General features: G+C 35.3%; 1 protein-coding gene across 4 annotated transcripts in view; it reads right to left on the bottom strand.

Annotated features, from left to right (window-relative positions):
• Positions 1–23770, bottom strand: part of DNAH12 (dynein axonemal heavy chain 12) — a 203784-nt gene that overhangs the window by 142887 nt on the left and 37127 nt on the right. For all 4 annotated transcript variants that reach the window (XR_012011905.1, XM_072785760.1, XM_072785758.1 and 1 more), the window contains exons 14-23: positions 23008–23133; positions 22067–22201; positions 21542–21735; positions 20805–21048; positions 13273–13458; positions 12455–12655; positions 9948–10142; positions 7961–8082; positions 7583–7865; positions 505–624 (exon numbers count right to left, since the gene is read on the bottom strand). Coding sequence is in view for 3 of the 4 variants with exons in the window: in XM_072785760.1 (XP_072641861.1) it covers positions 505–624; positions 7583–7865; positions 7961–8082; positions 9948–10142; positions 12455–12655; positions 13273–13458; positions 20805–21048; positions 21542–21735; positions 22067–22201; positions 23008–23133 (1806 nt within the window). In the remaining variant the exon portion in view is untranslated. The remainder of the gene's footprint in view (positions 1–504; positions 625–7582; positions 7866–7960; positions 8083–9947; positions 10143–12454; positions 12656–13272; positions 13459–20804; positions 21049–21541; positions 21736–22066; positions 22202–23007; positions 23134–23770) is intronic.

The raw sequence follows: 23770 nt of genomic DNA, 5'->3' as shown, positions 1-23770 counted from the left end.
ATATATAGTATCTAAAACATATATTTTATATACTCTTTTACAAAACAATTCTGACTTCATAATATATCTCAATATAGAGATGAATTATAAAACAGAATGAGTTTGTCTAACCTTCATAAAATGCCAAGAACAAGTTTTCAGCAAATTGTATAATTTTAACGCTAGATGTACAAACTGGTGGGAAGACTGCCTTTATGAAGAATAGATAAGCTAACTAAGAAACATCACAGTAGAAATGATTTTGTGTAAAAAAAAAATGCTTTAGGGCACCTCGGTGGCTAATCGGTTAAATGTTGGACTCTTGATTTCAGCTCAGGTCATCATCTTATGGTCATGAAATCAAGCCCTGCGTGGAGTTTGTGCTGGGTATGAAGCCTGCTTAAGATTCTCCCTCTCTCTCTGCCCCTCCCCTGTGTGCATTCTCGCTACATAATAAATAAATAAATAAATAAATAAATAAATAAATAAATAAATAAATAAATAAATAAATAAATAATGCTTTACCTCTGTCCCACCACTTATAACTTCCTGTGTCTCAGAAGTCCAGAACATTTGAGAAACACAAAGTACAACTTGGCCAGGCCATTCTCGAACCCAATCTTTTCTTATGGATTCCGGATAAGCCTGAATAATTAAAAAGCATTTTTACCTTTACAATATTATGGAAGGAATAAAAAGCTAAATGTCTAAAAATAGGGAAGTGCAATATTTGCTAGATTCATAGGCTAGAATATCACATAGTCATGAAAACTTTCAGATGACTATTTGAAAGAAAACTTGTTATAAATTATATTTTAAAATGTTTTTGTTTATTCATAAAAGAGTGGAATGATGAACGCTAACATGTTAACAGGGAAAGCTCAAGATGGCAGAGGAGTAAGGGACCTTGTTTCATCTGGTCCCTTGAATTTAGCTAGATAACTATCAAATCATTTTGAACACCCGTGAATTCAACCTGAGATTAAGATAATAATTACTGGAACTCTACAAGTAGAAAAGCAACCACTTTCTGTAAGGCAGGAGGTGAAAAAAAGTGAATCTGAAGCGATATATAAGAAATTAAGTGACAAGGGAAGGGAGCCTCCATAAGCCAGCTGCAGGCAAGTTTTATAGCCCTGGAGTACAAGATCAGAACCCTTAGAAATCTGCTCCAGTGAGAGACATCCCTGCATGAAAGGTGCTCAGGTGGTGAACCCAGGTAGAGTCTTAGTTGGGGCACTGTAGTCTCAGGATCCCCAGAGTCACAGAAAGTACAAGGGTGCCTGGGCCAGTAGAGTTCTCAAGCATTGGAGCAGGAAAACTGGTTACCATCAATTCTATTTGCAATAAACCAAGAGCCAGGGTTGGTTGGTTGACCACTCTCCATGAAGGTAGGAACTTGAGGACCCTCCTCCCTTCCCCTGGAAGGAGTGGGTGCATGTGACAGTTCTCAATGCAGAGACCCTGTAAAGGACAGTAATGGGAAGACCCTCCACTTTCCCCCAAGAGGATTGGTATGGGCACACACTGTGGGATCTGCAGAGTTTGGCACACACAAAAGTGAAGACCACTTATCCCTGAAGGTTTACTGAAGAGAGAGGACTGACATCTTTTGGCTCTGGGGCTGGATATTGGATGTGGCCATTTTATTTTTCACCCTATAAAGAGGTACAGAAAGGCATCAGGGAACAACTAGAAAGAGCTTAGCTGAGCCCTGTCCCCTGGCATGGGGCAGTGCAATCCCACCCAGGCAGACACCTGTGAATCATTGCAGTAGACCCCTCCCCCAGTAGACCAGCTGGAAGAACAGGGGAATACTAAGTTTACAGATCTCACAGGACTGCAAAGCACCAGCTCTAAGGGAAAATAGTGCATAGAATTCGAGGGTTCTTTTCTCATGATTTGTTTATCTTTTAGTTTAAAATTTTCCATTTCTGTTTTCTTTTTCCCTTTTTCAACTAGTTTCTTGTTTTATCAACTCTGATTTTAAGTCTTTTTTTAACTTCCATTTTTTACATGTACATTTTATAGATATATTCTTTATTTTGGGCATCCTTTCACTCTATTCACATTTATTTTTGTATATATATAAGTTTTGCTTTCTTTTCAATTTTGGGCTTTAGTGTCTTCTAACACACAGACCAAAATACACTCAGGACCAAGTGGATCACTCTGTTTTGTCCACCCTGAGTTATATTCCACCACCACCCCCTTTTTAAGTTTCCCTTCTTTTCTTTCCTTTTTATTTTTCTCTTTCTTTTCTTTTTTGGCTTCTGACCTCTTTGGATTTGTATTTTGCTTGGGTTGTGGTTGATATTTTTCACTCGTTCATCTATTCTTCTCTAAGCACAATGACTAAAAGGAGGAGTTCACAACAAAGGAAAGAACCAGAGGTATATTCTCTGCAACAGACTTAATTGATATGGATATAAATGAGATGTCAGAGCTGTAATTCAGGATAGTAATTATAAAGTTAATAGCTGGAATTGAAAAAAGCATTAAAAACTAGAGAATTTCTTGGTGCAGAAATGAGACCTAATCAGGCAGAAATTTAAAATGCTCTAACTGAGACACAGTCTAAATTGGATGCTCTAACAGCTTGGTAAATGAGGCAGAAGGGAGAGTAAGTGACATAGAAGACAAGTTGATGAAAAGTTAAGGAAGCTGAGGAAGAGAGAAAAACAACTAATGGACCATGAAGGGAGGCTTTGAGAAATCAGTGACATTATAAAATTTAAAAGGTATTAGAATTATTGGGGCCTCTGAGGGAGAAGGAAGAAAGAGAGGGCCAGAAAGTATATTTAAACAAATCATAGCCAAGAACTCCCCTAATCTGGGGAAGGAAACAGGAACTCAAGTCCAATAGTAGAGAGGACCCAAAATCAATCAAAATAGATCAACACCCTGACAAATAAGTAAAGCTTGCAAATTTCAGAGATAAAGAGAAGATCCAAAGCAGGTCGAGACAAGAAGTTCTTAATCTACAGGGGTAGGAACATTAGACTGGCAGCAGACCTATCCACAGAGACCTGGCAGGCCAGAAAGGACAGACATGTTATATTCAGGGTACTAATTGAGAAAAACATGCATCCAAGAATATCTTATCCAGGAAAGCTGTCATTCAGAATGGAAGGAGAGGTAAAGAGCTTCCAGGACAGACAGAAACTGAAGGAATATGTGACCACTAAATAAGCCCTGCAAGAAATATTAAGGAAGATTCTGTAAGCAAAGAGAAAACAGAAGAATAACATAAACCAGAAAGGAACAGAGACAATCTACAGAAACAGGGATCTTATAGGTAATACCATGGCACTAAATTCATATATTTCAATAGTTACTTTGAAGGTAAATGGGCTCATGCCCCAACCAAAAGACACAGGGTATCAGATTGGATAAAAAAGCAAGACCCATCTATCTGCTGTCTACAAGAGACTCACTTTAGACTTAAAGACACCTCCAGACTGAAAATGAGGGGGTGGAGAACCATTTATCACACTAATGGACATCAAAAGAAAGCTGGGGTAGTAATCCTCATATCAGACAAATTCAATCTAAACCAAAGACTATAGTAAGAGATGAAGAGGGACACTATATCATACTTAAAGCATCTATCCAACAAGAAGATCTAACAATTATAAATATATGCTCCTAACATGGGAGCAGCCAATTATACCAACCAATTAATAACCAAATTAAAGAAACATATTGATAATAATACAATAATAGTAGAGGACTTCAACACCCCACTCACTGCAATGAACAGATCATCTGAGCAGAGGATCAACAAGGAAATAAGGGCTTTGAATGACATACTGGATCAGATGGACTTCACAGATATATACATAGCATTCCATCCTAAAACAACAGAATACACATTCTTCATGCATATGGAACATTCTCTAGAATAAATCACATACTGCACCACAAATCAGGTTTCAGCTGGTACCAAAAGATTGGTATTATTCCCTGTATATTTTCATACCACATAGCTTTGAAATATGAACTCAATCACAAGAGGAAATTTGGAAGGAACTCAAACACTTGGAGGTTAAAAAGCATCCTACTAAAGAAAGAATGAGTCATTCAGGAAATTAAAGAACTTTTTTAAATCATGGAAACAAATGAAAACTTTTTTAAATCATGGAAACAAATGAAAACAACTGTTCAAAATGTTTGGGATGCACCAAAAGTGGTCCTAAGAGGGAAGTACATTGTAATACAAGCCTCTCTCAAAAAATTAGAAAAATCTCAAATATACACGCTAAACTTATAACTAAAAAAGCTGGGGACGCCTGGGTGGCTCAATAATTGAACATCTGCCCTGAGCTCAGGTCATGATCCTGGGGTCCCAGGATCAAGTCCTGCATCAGGCTCCCTGAATGAAGCCTGCTTGTCCCTCTGCCTATGTCTCTCCCTCTCTCTCTGTCTATCTCTCATGAATAAGTAAATAAAAATCTTTTTTAAAAAACTAAAAAAGCTGGAGAAAGAACAGCAAACAAAGCCTAAACCCAGCATGGGTAAAGAAATAATAAAGATCAGAGCATAAATCAATGAAACAGAAACCAGAAGAACAGTAGAACATATCAAGGAAATTAGAGGCTGGTTCTTTGAAAGAATTAATAAGATCAACAAACCCCTGGCCAAACTTATCAAAAAGAAGATAAAGGACCCAAATAAATAAAATCATGAATGAAGAGAGATAATGACCAACACTGAAGAAACCAAAACAATTATAAGAACATATTATGAGAAACTATATGCCAACAAATTAGGCAATCTAGAAGAAATGGATGCACTCCTAGAGATATATAAATACCAATACTGAAACAGGAAGAAGTATAAAACCTGAACAGACCCATAACCAGCAAGAAAATTGAAGCAGTCACCAAAAATCTCCCTATAGCAAGAGTTCAGGGCCATATGGCTTCCCAGGGGAATTCTACCAAACATTTAAAGAAGAATTAATACCTATTCTTCTGAAGCTGTTTCAAAAAATAGAAATGGAAGGAAAACTTCCAAATTCATTCTGAGACCATCATTACCTTGATCCCCAAACCATTGTGGTGGCATCACAATGCCAGACTTTAACTTCTATTACAAAGCTATAATCATCAGGACAGTACAGTACCAGCTCAAAAACAGACACACAGATCAATGGAACAGAATAGAGAATCCAGAAATGGACCCTCAACATTATGGCCAACTAATCTTCAACAAAGAAGGAAAGACTATCCAATGGAAAAAAGTCTCTTCCACAAATGGTGTTGGGAATATTGGACAGCCACATGCAGAAGAATGGTACTGAACCATTTCCTCATACTATACACAAAAATAGACTCAAAATGGATGAAAGACCTAAATGTGAGACAGGAATCCATCAAAATCCTAGAGGAGAACAGAGGCAACAACCTCTGTGACCTCAGCCACAGCAACTTCTTGCTAGATGTGTCTCCAAAGGCAAGGGAAACAAAGGCAAAATGAAGTACTGGGACTTCAAGATAAAAATCTTCTGCACAGCAAAGGAAACAGTCGACAAAACCAAAAGACATCCAACAGAATGGGAGAAGATATCTGCAAATGTTTTATCAGATAAAGAGCTAGTATCCAAAATCTATAAAGAACTTATCAAACTCACCACCCAAAAAAACAAACAATCCAGTCAAGAAATGGGCAGGAGACATTCACAGACATTTCCCCAAAGAGGACATACAAATAGCCAGACACATGAAAAAAATGTTCCACATCACTTGGCATCAGGGAAACACAAATCAAAATCACAATGAGATACCACCTAACACCAGTCAGAATGGCTAAAATTAACAGGTCAGGAAATGACAGATGTTGGAGATGATGTGGAGAAGGGGGAACCATCATACATTGTTAATTGGAATGCAAGCTGGTACAGCCACTCTGAAAAACAGTATACAGATTCCTCAAAAGGTTGTAAATGTAGCTATGGGATGACCCAGTAACTGTACTACTAGATATTTACCCAAAGATACAAAGGTAGTGATCCAAAGGAACACCTGAACCCCAATGTTTATAGTAGCAATGTCCACAATAGCCAGACAATGGAAAGAGCACAGATGTCCATCAACTGATGAATGGATAAAGATGTGGTATATATACACAATGGAATACTACTGAGCCATTAAAAAAATATCTTGCCATTTGCAATGATATAGATGGAACTAGGCAGTATAATGGTATGGGAAATAAGTCAATCAGAAAGACAATTATCATATGATCTCACATGTGGAATTTAAGAAACAAAACAGAAGATCATACAGAAGAGAGGAAAAAATAAAACAACTCAAAATCAGAGAGGGAGACAAACCATAAGAGATTCTTAATCATAAAAAACAAACTAAGGGTCACTGGAGGGGAGGTGGGTTGGTGAGATAGGATGACTGGATGATGGACATAAAGGAGGGCACATGATATACTGAGCACTGGGTGTTATATAAGACTGATGACTCACTGACCTCTACCTCTGAAACCAATAATACATTATATGTTAATTAATTAAATTTAAATAAAATAATCTGCTTCAAGTGATAATAGTAGATTCAAATTATAAACTGAAAAAACTGCAGAACAAAATTTGAAGATGATGCTAATAAGAACTATATTTTAATACAGTAACATTTAGATACAATAATGTACATAAAGATATAAATATATTATTATTTAAATGCATTTTATTAGCAACATTTAGAAATAAAAACAAATGACAAGTTTCAAAGAAGGATAAGTTTCAAAGAATGTATGACCCATTGCTAGGCACATAGAAGGTAAATTTCTATACAAATTAAGGAAATACTTTCATGGATAATGTTAATTTTTTTCCTAGGTGTTTTAGTTTGCTTGGGATCATAAATAGAAAAAGAAGAGAAAAAGTCAAGATTTATCTGCAGGAAACATTGAAGTTGAATAAAATGGCCACTGCAAGAAGATAAGCTTCACAGAAAGAAAGTTTCATGAAAGAAAAATGATACCTCACTCATGTGAAGTCAGTTGCTGGATTTTAAAAGGCTGCAATGAAAAAAATAAAAAATAAAAAAATAGAAGGCTGCAATGCCTTTTAAAATGTATTTTTAAAAAACTACATAACTGTTAATTTGTGGTCCTAAAGATAGAAATATACTGAATTTATTATTCAAGATTAGGTTAGCTGGATTTGCATAAGTAAGGTGCATGTAGTACTTCATTGTTACATTTCTTCCAAATAGCATATACCCTTTTAATGTATGTTCATCTCATTCTGAGTTTCTAAGTAATTGTTTAGGTATCAACAGCAGTAGATAACGCGTTTAACACCCCTAAGATTCTTTCTGATCTCAAGGGCTGTACACAAGATACTTTCTAAATTATGTATATTATTCTTTCTCATAACACCTTTTGTCTTTTGTAGCACTTAGTCACATATATTATTATCAATTCTTACTAGTATTATTATCTTAATAATATTAGAAACAAAGAGTTAAAAATGGTTTAAAATAGTAAGAACTGTAAATGTTAATTTACCAGCACACATTCAAAACCTCCCAAAAAGAAAGATTTACAGAATATAGAGTATACATTAAATCTTAGGAAAACACACCAGCCTGGCTGCTGCAATCACATCATGAATACTCCGAAGCATTAAGTCTTCCAATTGAATGAGCCACTTTTCCACAGCACCTCGCGCTGCAGATGTAGAAATAAGTGCAATCAGCTCCACTCGCTCCCCTTCAGAGCTATACATGGCCTTAATGTCCAAATTAGGAAGGAATTCCAATTTAGCAATGCCCTCGAAGCATTTTTTTAAATGAGGCTGAACTCTAAGTGGATCTTTGGTCTCTGACAAAATTTCTAACATTTCATCATTAGATAAGAAGAAAAAGCTAGAGAAAAACATGAAAATACAAGTGCCTTAGTTGTAATTCATTATGTATCAGAAAATGCTTTTAATTATAGTACAATTAATTATCCATCATACCGAGGGAAGAAAAGTCGTTTTTTTTCAAGATATGCATTAAGTCCTTTCATAATTTTGTCCAAAAGTTCATTGCAGTTCTGCAATTTTTCCAATAAACCTGTTAAAGAAGTAGCAGCAAGAACCTAAAAGATACACATTCACTCAGGTCAGCACTTATACACCAGATATAATTTTAAGTCCTAAACATTAGTCTATAGTAAATGTCAAAATGTTGAAATATCAAAAGGCTTAGGAAAATTGTTGTAAATCTTTTTGTAATGTAAAACTATTAAATTCAATAAACCAGAAATATTCTTATCCAAGAATGCAAGTTACAAATGAGAAGTTATAACTGTCATGTACATATTCATTTTTCCTATATTTTTTGAATGACGTGAGAAATGTCTGTTAGGTTAGCATGTGGTTTAATTTTTACATTTACAACTGTCAACTATAAACACTCTATAGTATGAACTGGTGAACTATATCCCATGGGCTAAATCCAATCTGCTGCTAGTGTCTTTCTTATTTTCCAGCTTTATAAGGTATAATTGACAAAAATTGTATATATTTAAGGTATACAACTTGAGGCTTTGATATACAAATACACTATGCCGCCAGTTTTTGTATAACCTGGAAATTAAGAACTATCTTTATACTTTCAAAAGGTTGAAAAAATTAAAAGAAAAATCATATTTCATGGCACATGAAAATGTCACTACCCAGCAAGTTTTATTGTAGCATAGACACATCTGTTCAGTTAAATACTGTCCCTGTCTGCTTTCTGCCTACTGCAATAGCAGAGTTGAGTAGTTGCAAAAAGATGCTATGTCTCACAAAATCTAAAATATTTACCACCTGTTCCTTTGCAAAAAAAAAAAAAAAAATGCTGACTTCTGATCTATAGGATATCATGTTTCACAAAGGTTCTATGTGGAAGGTAAAATCCTTGGAACTCATATTTCAGCATACTACTGACTCCCAACAAGCCCAGCATGGCTAACTTTTATCCAGCATTAAAATAAATTGTTAAGTTAAACACCAGATAAAAAAAAGTGGATGTATATCCATGAACTATGTGTACTAAGTGTATGAAAAATACATAGTTTGGGGCAGCCCTGGTGGCTCAATGGTTTAGCGCCACCTTCAGCCCAGGACGTTATCCTGGAGACCCGGGATAGAGTCCCACGTCGGGCTCCCTGCATGGAGCCTGCTTCTCCCTCTGCCTGTGTCTCTGCCCTTCTCTGTGTGTGTGTGTCTCTCATGAAGAAATAAATAAATAAAATCTTGGGAAAAAATACATAGTCTGTCTTTTAATATGAGAATCACACTCAACGAGGTGCTATAATACTAGGAGAGACCCATAGTGAGGCCAACTGAGAGAATGGCAGATTCTTTATTCCCATTGATCCCAAGTATATGGAGTCATTGAGTAGTATGTCAGATGAATCACCTATACTTCCTCTCTCTCTTTCTCTCTCTCCCCACTGCCCCTTCCACCTCCATCTTATTTTATTTTACAGTTTATTTTACCAGAGAAGAGTAGCAATGAGTGTATGTCACAGTCAAGTGAGTTAAATGTGAATATGAGGCAGCTGCATTATGAGTTATAAGCAGTATATCATATGAATTGAAAAGTAAAATTATTTTAATACTTTCTGCTTTCTTTGTTTAAGATTTTAATTATTTATTCACGAGAGACACAGAGAGAGAGTGAGGCAGAGACACAGGCAGAGGGAGAAGGAGGCTCCACGCAGAAAGCCTGAGGTGGGACTTGATCCGTGGACTCGGGAATCCTGCCCGGAGCCAAAGGCAGATGCTCAACTCCTGAGCCACCCAGGTGTCCCGCTTTCTGCTTTCTTATATTTTTCTGAACTTTCCAGTTTGTATACAATGAGCAGGTTTTGTTTTTGTAATCAGAAAAAAAAAAAAAAAGAACTATATGCTTTCTTTAACGGCCAAAGCTAACGGTTCCCTTTATTTGTAAGAAAGAAAACAAACATTTCACCTTTGGGTCTTTCACACAGAACTTCATGATATCTCTCCAATGTCTGTCTACTGTCTGAAACTGACGCCCTTCTTCTGGCATCTGTTGCATGATATCCTCAGAACAAAATATGGGCTCCAAGTATAGCCATTGAGCTTGTACTTTTAACCATTCATCAATCGTTTCTTGTATTCGAATCAAACGGTCTTCCCAGGCCTTAATGAAAAGCACACTGTACTAAATTCCAGTTATTAAAGAAAAACTATAAATTACAGTGAGGAATATTTATTTAAAATTTACTTATTTTTAAACCAACGCAAAACAGATCAAGGTCACTTATGGGTATCACATGAACTTAGAAAAACTCTAGGAAGTCCCACGTTTTCCTAAGTCATTGGAACTCACCATTGGAAATGACTGTAGTTATTTAGATCAATTTCCTAATCACTAGGGAACTATTCCAAGTCTAAAAAGCATCCATAAAATAAAATAAATAAAATAAAATAAAATAAAATAAAAAGCATCCAGAAATATCCTGCTATACAACAGTGGTTATCAACCTAGGGGCTGTTTTGCCCTTCACCCCAACAGATATTTGACAATGTCTGGAGACATTTTCATTTGTCACAACTGAGGGGTGAGGGTGCTACTAATATCACATGAGTAGAGGCCAGGATGCTGCTAAACTTCTTAACATGTACGAGACCGTCCTCATGACAAAGAATTATTGAGCCCAAAATGTCATTAGTACTGAGTTGAGAAATCCTGCTCTACATCAACACAACTTAAAGGTGGAGGGGGGACAAGCAAACAAGTCTCCTTATTCTCACAGCTCTCCTAGAATTGGAAAGATATTTCACTAGCTGATCATTATACAATCTCTTTGGTTCTTAAATATGTGGCCTAAATTCCTATGCATCAAGAAATTAGACCTCTTATTTTTATTGTTTTAAAATCTCTTAGAGCTTTTAGATTTGTCTTGTAAATTCTTCCTTGTTAGATAAGAAATTTCTACAAAAGACATAGTACCAGAAGAAGTAGACAAGCCTGATTCATGGGAAAATACGTAGCATTATGTTCTTTTCGAAGAATACCTGTCTTCTCCAAATATTGAGAGTCAAGGTCTTCTATGAAGCACTATTTATATTCAACATTTTTTTAAAAAGATTTTATTTATTTATTCATGAGAGACACGGGGAGAGAGGCAGAGACACAGGCAGAGGGAGAAGCAAGCTCCATGCAGGGAGCCTGATGTGGAACTCAATCCCGGGATACCAGGATCACACCCTGAGCCACAGGCAGATGCTTAACCACTGAGCCACCCAGGCGTCCCTTATGTTCAAATTAGAACCAGACTACCTTGGTTTGAATTCAGTTCTATCAGTTATTAGCTGGGCAAATGTGGGTAAACTACCTATCTTCCTATGCCTTGGTTTCCTTATCTCTGAGTACAGATAACATTGCCGACCTTGAACATCTGTTATGGGGTTTAGATGGTTTAATAAATGTAAAGCCCCTAGAGCAGTATCTGGCACATAACTAGAAATCTGTAAATATCAAGGGAAGCATCCCATTTGTTGTCTGTCTTTTCCCCCAGGGTAGAACTTTGATACTGCCCATAAAGCTATTAATTACTATAATTTGTTTGTTTTCTGTATTTCCCATACCAACTATAAGAATATGAAATAAGGGACCCCTGGGTGGCTCAGCGGTTGAGCATCTGCCTTTGGTTCAGGGTGTGATCCCAGGGTCTAGGATCGAGTCCCACATCAGGCTCCCTGCATGGAGCCTGCTTCTCCCTCTGCCTCTGTCTCTGCCTCTCTCTGTGTGTGTCTCTCATGAATAAATAAATAAAATCTTTAAAAAAAAAAAGAATATGAAATAATCTTATAGTCTCAAATGTCATTTCTTTTGATTTCCAGTGGACCATAATTCATTGATTATTCTAAAATACCCTCAGGATGGTTGTTTACAAATATAGCTAAAGTATGATATATAGAACTTCATTTCAAGTTATAAGAATATAGCATGAAACAGGGTCTAGGCTGTCTACAGTTAGAATCAATAATACCACTGTTTTCCTTCCAAGTCGATCACTGTCATTGGAGAAGTTTTTGGGTTTTTTAAAAGATTTTTAAATTTTTTTATTTTATTATTTGAGAGAGAGAGCACAAGTAGGGGGAGAGGGAAGGGGAGGGGCAGAGGGAGAAGCAGATGCTCTGCTCAGCAGGGAGCCTAACACAAGGCTCCATCCAAGGACTCCAGGATCATGACCTGAGCTAAATGTAGATGCTTAACCAACTCTGAAGGCACTCTGAAGTTTTTTTAATAAAACCAATTTTGTTCTTTTCAAAATTATTAGAGTTACTGTCTCAGATCTGTTCTATACAGCTCCACATTAATTTTTATATATCTGTTCCTATATATCACCAAAGCTATACAACAAACTGACTTATTTCCCACAAGAATATACATGTAATAAAATTACAATTTTTGTAAATGACCAGAATCTATCATATTTAGCATACCTTGATCTCTTTTTCAAATGGTTTGATGAAAGGTGAGCCTCTCATTGTCTGAGTTTTTATAATTTGATCATCAAGGAGAGCCTGAATCTCATCTACTGAAGAAAGAATAGAGACTCCAGTATCACGATATGGACTTACATGAAAAGCAATATCATCCCAGGTTCCTATCATTGTATGCATGGCTTTCTCTAATGAAAATTCCTAAAAGGAAGAAAAGGAGAAAGAATAAGATGGTGAAGAAAGGTCTTATTTACTGTATCAACTCACCCTGGTGAATCCAGTAAGCATTGGATACATTACACAGTCATTTTCTTAGCATAATCTGTGGTGATCTGAAACTGAATCTGAAACTCTCTTTAAGTTAAAAAGGTTTCTCCAACAATTTAAAAATTCCTAAGAAAGATAATGTATTTTTAAAAATTTCACTTGCTAGGAAAATTACTGCTATCAGTATTAAAATAGACAGTAGAATAAAATACCCACCGAACTTTCTCTGAAGTAGCCTTTCTAGGCTACAGCTTGAAGATACTTTCTGTATATTTCAAGAACCCTAGAGAGCCATACTTATTCTACTAGAATACACACACATCATATGCTACACACACATGGAGAAGTCAAAGGAGCCATTTCTAATCTGGATTCAGGACAAAGCAGTAGTATAAAAGTACACACTTGTGGGGGGAAAAATGAGTGGTCTCCTATCACATTCCCTCATCTCCTCCCACTGCTACCCGGTACTGTATACTCAACCCCAACAATAACTATGATTATTTGATTAACAAACTCGTCAAAGTATTCCAGTTGATCTTCATATTTACCTTACTTGCACCTGCACTTATCACTTCAAATTTTTCCAAGTATGGTGTCAGGTTTAATTTTAAAATTTTTCTCAGTGTAGTTCCAGAGTCTGGAGTCAAGTCATAGCCTACAATTTCTGATATCTGCTTCCAATGACGAGTTCTCATTCCTGGATTGCACAGGATGGAGACAGTAGGAATATAATCCTAATGATGAAAATACAAATAATAATGAGTCACTCTTTTGACTGGTGTACCCACATAGATTTTTATAAATGAAGCCTCAATAGTATAAGGATTACATTTCTTGAAATTATTTAATATATTTGATAAGTCCAGTCAAAATCCCAATTAGATTTGGAGAAGAGAAACTAACAAAATGATTCTAAAGTTCCAGGATGCCTGGGTGGCTCAGTTGGTTAAGCATCTCCTTTTGGCTTAGGATCAAGCCCCACATCAGGCTTCTCAGGGAGCCTCCCTTTCCCTCTGCCTTCCACTCCCCCTGCTTGTGCTCTCTCTCTCTGTCAAATAAATAAATAAATAAAAACTTTTAAAAAAATGATTCTAAAGTTCATCTGCAAAAATAAAAAATAAAGTTCATCTGCGCAAATGAACATTTAGAAATAGCCCAGAAAATTATAAAAGCAAAAAGGAAGAGGAGTAAATGTTCTATACAATATTGAACTATTTGGTAAGACTATGCTAATTCAAACTGTGGTATCTGTGGTATTATTATACAAACACTAAGTTGTTATATATATTATTTGTAGAAAAATATAACATAATATATAGTTATAAATATACACAATAAACACATAACATAAAAAGGGGAAAAGCCTATACCAAAATGCCAAAATGTAACTTTTGTTTGGAAGTGAAGTGAGAATTAAATATCAAGTGAAAATACTTAATTCACGATTCTTGATACTGACATTAGAACATTTTCTTTAAAATCAGGAACAAGATAAGCATACCTATTATTACTACTTCTAATCAACACTGTATTGAGTGTATTAGCCAGTAAAGTAACATAAATAAATAAAAGATAGGAGGAATATAAATTTAAAAAACAAAACTACCCAAAGGAAAAAAAAACATGAATTCCAAAAGATTTATGCACCCCTATGTTTACTGCAGCATTATTTACAATAGCCAAGACATAGAAGCAGTCCAAGTGTCCATCAATAGATAAATGGATAAAGAGGATGTGGATACAATGGAATATTACTCAAGCATAAAAAGGAGTGAGAATTGGGTGCCTAAGTGGTTCAGTTAATTAAGTCTCCAACTCCTGATTTTGGCTCAGGTCATGATCTCAGGATTTTGAGACAGAGCCCTGCAGCAGGTTTTGTGAGGAAATGGAGTCTGCTTAGGATTCTTTCTCTCTCCCCCCTTCCCTCTGCTCCCCCCAACCTACATGCATGCCTGTGAACTCTCTCTCTCTCTAAAAAAAAGAATGAGATCATACCATTTGCAACATGGATGGACCTAAAGGGTACAATTGGGAAAAAATGACATTGTTCGCAGATTATTGTCTGTGTACAATGACTGGATATTAAATTAATATAAAGAAAGTTAAAAGAATTATTGTATATAAGCCACAAATAGAAAGCACAATTAACAAAAGAATCAATTTACAATAGCAACAAAAAAATAAAGTACTTAGAAATAATTTTATTTTTCTAAGTTTTTTTTTTTTTTTTTTTTTTAGCAATCTCAACAACCAACATAGGGCTCAAACCCATGACCCTGAGATCAAGAATTGCATGCTCTTCCCACTGAGCCATCCAGGTGTCCCTACTTAGGGATACATTAAGTGAAAGCTGTGCAGAGTTATTTTGGAGAAACTATATAACTTTATTAAAAGATGTTAAAGAAAATCTAAATACCATGCACTGATAGACTCATTATCATATAAGTGACAAAGGCTTATTACCCAGAATGTATTATAAAAATTCCATAAATTACCAATAAAAACAACAGAAACAACCACTGAAACAAAAAAAATGACAAAGGGTCAAAGGGCATAATAGACATTTCACAGAAGAAATATAAAATTTAAGTAAAATTTAAGTACTACAGGATATAAGATCACTATACAGGGATTTTTGTTCATGAGACTATAAGTACAAAAATCAGTAAATTAGGTAAGTAAGCAGTGATATATAGCAGTGAAAATGGCAGACTACAGTCATTTCCAAGACATGGATGAGTTTTAGAAACATAATGTTGAGTGAAAAAAAAATCAAGTCACATAAGACTACATATAGATGATATATTTTTTATAAATTGTTACATACAAATGTGAAGAAAAAATTATGACACAGTTATCTTCAAGAAGGATTAAGGGGGCCAGCCCGGGTGGCTCAGTGGTTTAGCGCCGCTGTCAGCCCAGGGCCTGATCCTGGAGACCTGGGATCGAGTCCCACATTGGGCTCCCTGCATGGAGCCTGCTTCTTCCTCTGCCTCTCACTCTCTCTCTCTGTATCTCTCATGAATAAATAAATAAAATCATTAAAAAAAAAAGAAGAAGAAGGATTAAGGGGCTTAAAAGAGGGAAGGATTACATGGAGTGAAGCAAGAGTATTGATTATTTTTAAAAAATCTTTTAATTTTAAAGAATAGGGAAGGGTTGATGGGTATTTATTTATAGCTTACATATATGTTACATATATTCTTCAAGTATTAGATAACAAAAATGTATTAGCAAAGAGAGATAAAGAACATTTATATTTTCCCAATCCAATTCAAAGCCCAACAAAATCATACTTATTACACTCTGGTCACCTCCTTAGTAAAGATTTATCTGTTTTCCAAATGACAAAATCAATTGCTCCATGCCCTTTTCTTTCAGAGGACACTGCTATCCTCTACCTATGAATTTTTTCATTCTGCTTCATTTACAACCAGTTGTTTACAACCATTTCTCTTGCTATATTGTGTTCTCTCTGAGGGGCAAAAGGCAATTTGTGTGATCTGGACAACAAAAATGCTGTAATTTAGTTAGAAGACTCCAATGTCAATATCTAAGCCACTAGTTATGTGGGAAAAAAATCTTTTTTAAGACATTTAGATTGGAAATAAAAACATAAAACTCTCTATTTACTGATTATGTAATCTTATGTATAGAAAATTCTAAGGAACTCATTTATTTTTTTAAAGTAATCTCTATATCCAATGTGGGGCTTGAACTTATAACCCTGACATCAAGAGTTGCATACTCCACTGACTGGGTCAGCCAGGTGCTCCACTAAGGAATTCATTTAAAAACTGTTAAAACTAATAAATGAGTTCAGTAAGGTTGCAGGATATAAGATCACTATACAAAAATTAATTGTATTTCTACAAACTAACAATAAACACCTCAAAACCAAAATTAAGGGGAAAAATCTCATGTATGATAGCATAAAGAAATATAAAATACCTAGGAGTAAGTTTAATAAAATAATTGCAAAACTTGTAGACTAAAAATTACAAATAATTGCCAAAAGAAATTAAAGAAGACCAAATAAATGTAAAAATATCTCATGCTCATACACTGGAAGAATTAATATTAAGATGACAATATTTCCCAAATCAATTTAAAGATTCAATGCAATCCCAGCTTCCTTTTTTTCGAGGTTCAAGATGTATTTTAATAAGTTGATGCTGCATTATTGCTTCATTTCTCAGAAAAGTTCTAAAGAGTATTAGGGACAAATAAAATATGGTACAAGTAAAAAATGCACAGCATAACTATCTAAGATTAGGCACAGCTAAGGGCTACTGGCCTACATTTAGCATACAGCAACACTGTTCCCAAGTTTGTATTAGGTCTATCAAGAAAAGCTGTGAACAGCAATATCATAGCCATGAAGGAGCCATTCCTGGGTTGTCCTTATCCAAGGAAAGGTGGAGGAGACTAAATGGAAATCTCTAAGAGATTTCATTATGTCTTCCTTAGTAATTATTCATGGATTAGACAATCTTTTTTTTAGATATGACATCAAAAGCACAAGCAACAAAAGAAAAAATAGATAAATGAGACATCATCAGAATTTAAAACTTTTGTGCTTCAAAACATACCATCAAAAAAATTAAAAGACAATCCATAGAAGAAATGGGAGAAAAAATCTTAATATATAGATACATATTTTTTTGAGAGAGAGCACACACACTCACAAGTGGTGGGGGACAGGTAGAGGGAGAGAGAGAGAATCTTCACACCCAGCATGGAGCCTGACAGAGGGCTCAATCTCAGGACCCTGAGCTCATAACCTGAGCCAAAATCAAGAGTCTGGTGCTTAACCAACTGAGCCACCCAAGTGCCCTGGAGAAAAACTTTTAAATCACATATTTAATAAAGGACTTGTGTCTACAATATAAAAAATTATAATTTAATATTAAGAGACAATCCAATTTAAAAATGAGCAAAGGATTTATTTTTTTTTAAGATTTTATTTATTTATTCATGAAAGAGACACAGAAAAGAGAGAGGCAGAGACAAAGGCAGAGGGAGAAGCAGGCTCCATGCAGGGAGCCGGATGTAGGACTCGATCTGGGGTCTCCAGGATCAGGCCCTCGACTGAAGGCAATGCTAAACTGCTGAGCCACCCGGGCTGCCCCTGAGCAAAGGATTTAAACAGATATTTCTCCAAAGAAAATATATAAATGGCCAATAAGCACACGAAAAGATGCTCAATACTATTATTAGTCATTAGGTAAATATAAATCAAAACCACACTGAGATACCACTTCATACTCATTGGGATGGCTATACTAAAAAAGACAGACAATAACAAGTGCTATTGTCAACAAGTGTTGACAAGAATGTGAACAAATTGGAACCCCTGTGCATTGCTGGTAGGAATGTAAAAATAGTGCAGCTACTTTGGAAAAAAGTCTGGCAGTTTCTCAAAAAGTTAAACGTAGAATCACCATGTATCCCTGCAATTCCACTCCTAAGTACATACCCCAGAGAAGGAAACATATGTCCACACAAAAACTTGTGCCTAAATATTCATAGCAGCATTACTCATAAGAGCTAACAAGTAAAAACAATGCAATATCCATCAAGAGATGAATGGATAAACAAAATGTGACATATCCATACAATTGAGTATCATCCATCAATAAAAAAGAATGAAGTATTATATATATTACAACACTGAAGAACATTGAAAACATAAGCTAAGTGAAAGAAGCCATTTGCAAGGGCCACATACAATATGATTCCACTTATATGAAATGTTTAGAATGGATAAATCCATAGAGACAGAAAGTAGATTAGCAGTGCCATGATCTAGGAGGAGGAGGAAATGAGGAGTGACCATTAATATTAATAGTTAAGGGCTTACTTTCTGGAGTGATGATGTTCTAAAATTAGATAGTGGTGATAGTTGCAAAACTCTGCGAATATTCTAAGTCACTGAACTGCATGCTTTAAATAAATAAAATCTTTTCTTTTTAAAAGGAATAGGGAAGATAAAACTTCCCCATTTTGTTTTATAAGATCAGTATAATCCTGATACCAAAATCTGACAAAGATATTACAAGAAAATTAATTAAGATCAATATCCCTCCTTCCTCAAGAATCCTCAATAAAGTGTTGTCAAATAATAAACTATGAAAGTACTAGAAGAAAACATTAGCTTGGAATGAGGAAAGCATTTCTAGCTACAATTTAAAATTCAGTAGACAAAGGAAAAGAATGGGGGTGCCTGGCTGGCTCAGTTGATGGGGCATATGACTCTCAATCCCAGGGTGATAGTGAATGGGTGACGGGCACTGGGGGTTATTCTGTATGTTAGTAAATTGAACACCAATAAAAAATAAATTAAAAAAAAATCCCAGGGTGATGAGTTCAAACCCCATGTTGGGCATAAAGAGTACTTAATTTATTTTTTAAAAAAGGAAAAGAATGATAACTACATAAAATTTAAAAACTTCCTTTTCCATTTACTTTGGAATAATAAATCTAAATTCAAATAAAAACATAAATAGGCTTCTGCAAGGAGACGCCTGGATGGCTTAGTTGGTTAAGCACCCAATTCTTGGTTTCAGCTCAGGTCATGATTTTAGGGTCATGCTCTCAAGATTGTGAGATTCAGGCCTTAGTAGGGCTCTGCACTTACCAGGGAGCCTACTTGAGATTCTTTCTCTCTCCTTCTCCCCACTTTGTCCCTCCCCTCTGCCCCTCTCCTTGCTCACACTTTCTCTCTCTCAAATAAATAAATATATAAATACATAAATAAATAAAATCTTTTTAAAAAAAAGACTTCTGCAAGGCAAGAGCCATGATAAAGTCAAAAAACAAATAACAAATATTTGCAAAACACCTCATAGGCAAAGCCTAATATCTCTTATACATGTTATATATATCTATAATATAATGCCCTAGGAAATTAATGTCCTAGAGATATTAATATAATTAATATTAATAGACATATAAATAATATTTATATATTATATCCTAGAAATCAGTAAGAAAAAGACCAATAATTCAATAGACAAATAGACAATGTTAAGACCAAACAGTTCACAAAGAAATATAAAACATTTTTAAATATATAAAAATATGCTTAACACTTTATGTAATAAGAGAAACGAAAATTCTCTTAGCAGATTAGTAAAAACCCAAGTTTGAGGATATTCTCTTGTTGAAGGTGGTGAAACTTTAAATAGATTTAGCTCCTATGCAAGGTAATTTGACTATAGATTTTAATCTAGCATACTCTTCTGGAATTTACCTTGAAGTTGCACTTTTACACGCACACCTACACCAATATATAACATTATATAGATGCAAAAAAAAGAGAAAAAGTTGATAATATGAGGAGAAAAGTCTCCAAGATAAAGTAATCAAAACAAAGGAAGAAAATAATACATGTAGTACACTATATTTTATGTAGAAAGATGGAAGAATAAGAATTCATATTCACAGTGTTATACGTGCAACAAAACTCTGGGAGTATATACATGAAAGTCATAACATTGATAACCTGAGTTATACAGGTAAGAAACAATGCTCAAGATCCCATCCAAGTTTGCGCTATGCGCATGCAGACAGTGGAAACTTGTCACTACACCTGGAATCACTGCCACTGCTGCCTAGGGAAGCTGGAGGCCTTATTAACTGTCATAACACCAGTTTTTATCCTCTCATAAAAATGACTGAAGCCTGGGAGGCTAAATATCTTGCCCAAGATATGCCACTACCAAGCACAGAATTGTGATACAAACCTAAGTGTGTGATTTTAAAGCTTTTGCAACTGATACCCTGTGTTGCTGCCCTTGGATAGGCTGACTGGTCTGCACTAGTAATTTTTCATCCTCTTTATATCATTGTATATGGTCATTCTAATCTTTGCTATTTGCCATCCATTGTTTGACAAAGGGATTGATTTAAATGATTTCATCAGAAAAAAATGAAGCATGGATTTAGTAATAGATCTAGTTTTCCAGACTCAGCTTTAGTTTTGCTTCCAAATCATTCTTTTTCTCTTCATTAGCACTGGATGATGTGTAATAGCTCCTACCAGGGCTTCATAAAATGTCATTAAATGTGTTCATACCTTAAAAACTTTTATCTGCTCCATTACTGTAGAGCACATAGTAATAGTGGGATTCTCTTTTGGTTCTTCTTCAATTCTTTCTTCTCCCAGAGATCGCCTTTTTGCTGCCTTTCTTTTTTCTTGTAATTCTTTCTTTTGCTTCATTTGGAAAAATTTCAGTGTCTTAAAAATTTCTCGGGAAAATTCATCCACATCGGCTTCCATACTTTCCCCATTGAGGTCCAAAAACCCTCCATCCATCCACCTGAATTGAAAGACAAAATATTAAACTCAGAAACTTCTGGAGTGCAGAGGGGAACTTAGAGATTCTTTAGGCTAGATTTATTTTATAAGAGAAGCAACTGCAGGTAAGAGCACTTTAACAGTTTTCTTAATCACAACAGGTAGAGCTGATGGTAGAGAGATAAGTAAGATTAATCATCACAGTCATGCTGCATATGCTAAAAAATGTATCAAACTGTAAATGAATGACTGAGCAGCCAAATGAAATGCAGATTTAACTCCAAAAACATTAGTCAAATTCATTAATTGCATATCACTTTAGTATCAGACTTCAGTAAGGTTAGGTGCTATCTTAGCAACAGTTGACATTTCTTCTGCATGACACTTGATTCTGTTTCAAGTGGATGAAGAAGTCCTACTTTTAAACACTTAGCCAACAACAACATCAAAAATCACTATACATTTTACATGTCTTTTTACATTTGTTCAATTTGTATTATATTACCAGAAATTACCGTTTTTCTGTTCGTTGCCACTTCAGAACAAGATTAAAAAACTTCTGATAGGGTTCAATGTTCACTTTTAATTTATCCAGTTCAGGATATTTTGTCAATTCCCATTTGAAAAGTTCCTCTTCTTTATTAATAAACTGAACTGCTTCTTCGGATTCCTGAATACGTTTTTGTAGTTGCCTTACATCTGCCACGTACTGAAAGCAAATAACGTTTTATCTCAAGAAATATCCAAGTAATGTTATAAAAATATGATAATATGAGACTGCATAAGCTGTGTCCTTGCATTTACATTGCAATTTTAAGTATCAACTTCTCAGTACTACTATGATATAGAGCAAAAGGTATGGTTCTATTTTACAGAGAGAACACTAAATCAGAAGGAAGATCACATAAATAGTATCAGTTCCAGGACTAAAAGTCAGACCCCTCTTTGCCATAGGAAACATTTGTTTTTCCATATATTTAAACGTTTGCAAACATGTCCTGTACTAATCTACAGGCTTGTTATAGCTGCTTTTATCACACCTGTTGCATGTGGTCCAATTCTGCAAATTCTGTAAACTCTTCCATGCGCCGTGATTCCTTTTCTATTTCCAAAATCAGTTTCTCTCTCTTGGCGATTAGCTCATTTTCCTTTTTATGTTTAGCATTCTCCATGAGCTTTTTAAGAGACAATTTGATCAAGTTAATTATTTTGTTACAAAGGAAACTTATCAAATCAGAAATCTGAATGCTGGGGATCCCTGGGTGGCGCAGCAGTTTAGCGCCTGCCTTTGGCCCAGGGCGCGATCCTGGAGACCCAGGATCGAATCCCATGTCAGGCTCCCGGTGCATGGAGCCTGCTTCTCCCTCTGCCTGTGTCTCTGCCTCTCTCGCTCACTCTGTGTCTCTCATGAATGGATGAATGAATGAATGAATGAATAAATAAATAAATAAATAAATCCTTTTTTTAAAAAAAGGAACTTAGGTTTATCTAAATTAAGTCCATGCTTTTCATTACTATACCATCTCACTTCCCACTTTAAAAGAGGTTGGTTTATACTAGAACTTTTCCAAAATCTAAAGTATATTCAGTCTGATATAAAATTCTGAATCTGCTACTTCTTTTCTCTTTGATACTGGGCCAGTTATTTAACTTCTCAGAGATTCACTTTTCTTATCTATGAAATGGGGGAAATAGGAGCACTTGGGATTTTTGCAAGTATTAAAAAAATTACTAAATGCAAAATAGTTAAGGCAGTGCTTACTGTTATTATCAATCTATAATAGTTCTGACCTCTTTAATGTCAGTCCCACTTCTTACCAGATCCTGTATTAAGCCTAACAGCCTGTCCTAAGCTTGCAGAGCTATAAATGTTGCTAGCTCCAAACTCATATTGACACATAAAGTTAGCTTTTAAAGGTAGATCAAATAAATGTGCTTAAAATATCAGAATAAAAAAATATAAACTGAAAAAGATATTTACCTCATCATTTTCATCAAAGATGGGATTAATTTTCCAAGGCCACATAAGGACAGCTGAATTTAAAGCTAAGTCTTCTTGAGAAAATAGGAAAACATCTAAAAAGTAACTCATTCGGCGTTTGGATTCCTACAAAAAAAGCTCCAGATATAATACATCATCTAGAAAAACCAAGGCATTATGGAATACAGAAGAGCCAATAACTTCTAAAACTCTAAATAATGTTTTGGAAACATGTCATGTTTATGAGGACAGAACCAAAACATTCACTATTTGTAATTTATATGATGGTATATGTAGACATGCAAAAAACTCTTCAGATAAACTATTAAAATGAAGAAAAATAAAAATACACTACACGATATTTTTACTTTCTTAAAGATTTATGTATTTGTTTTAGAGAGAGAAAAAGCACACACATGAGTGGGGAGAGGGGGGTAAAGGGAGAGGGAAGGAAACCCTCTAGCAGACTCCCTGCTGAGCACAGAGCCTGATCATGCAGGGCTTGATCTCAGGATCCTAGATCATGACCTGAGTCAAAATCAAGAGACACCGCATCATTTCCATCAGGGAAATACAAATCAAAACCCACAATGAGATACCACCTCACACCAGTGAGAATGGTGAAAATTAACAAGGCTGGAAACAACAAATGTTGGAGAGGATGTGGAGAAAGGGGAACCCTCTTGCACTGTGGGTGGGAATGTGAACTGGTACAGCCACTCTGGAAAACAGTGTGGAGATTCCTCAAAGAGTTAAAAATAGA

This window comes from Canis lupus, chromosome 19 (genome assembly GCF_048164855.1).
Source record: "Canis lupus baileyi chromosome 19, mCanLup2.hap1, whole genome shotgun sequence".
In the NCBI taxonomy this organism is placed as follows: Eukaryota; Metazoa; Chordata; class Mammalia; order Carnivora; family Canidae; genus Canis; species Canis lupus.
This window is presented reverse-complemented; position numbering and strand designations above follow the sequence as displayed.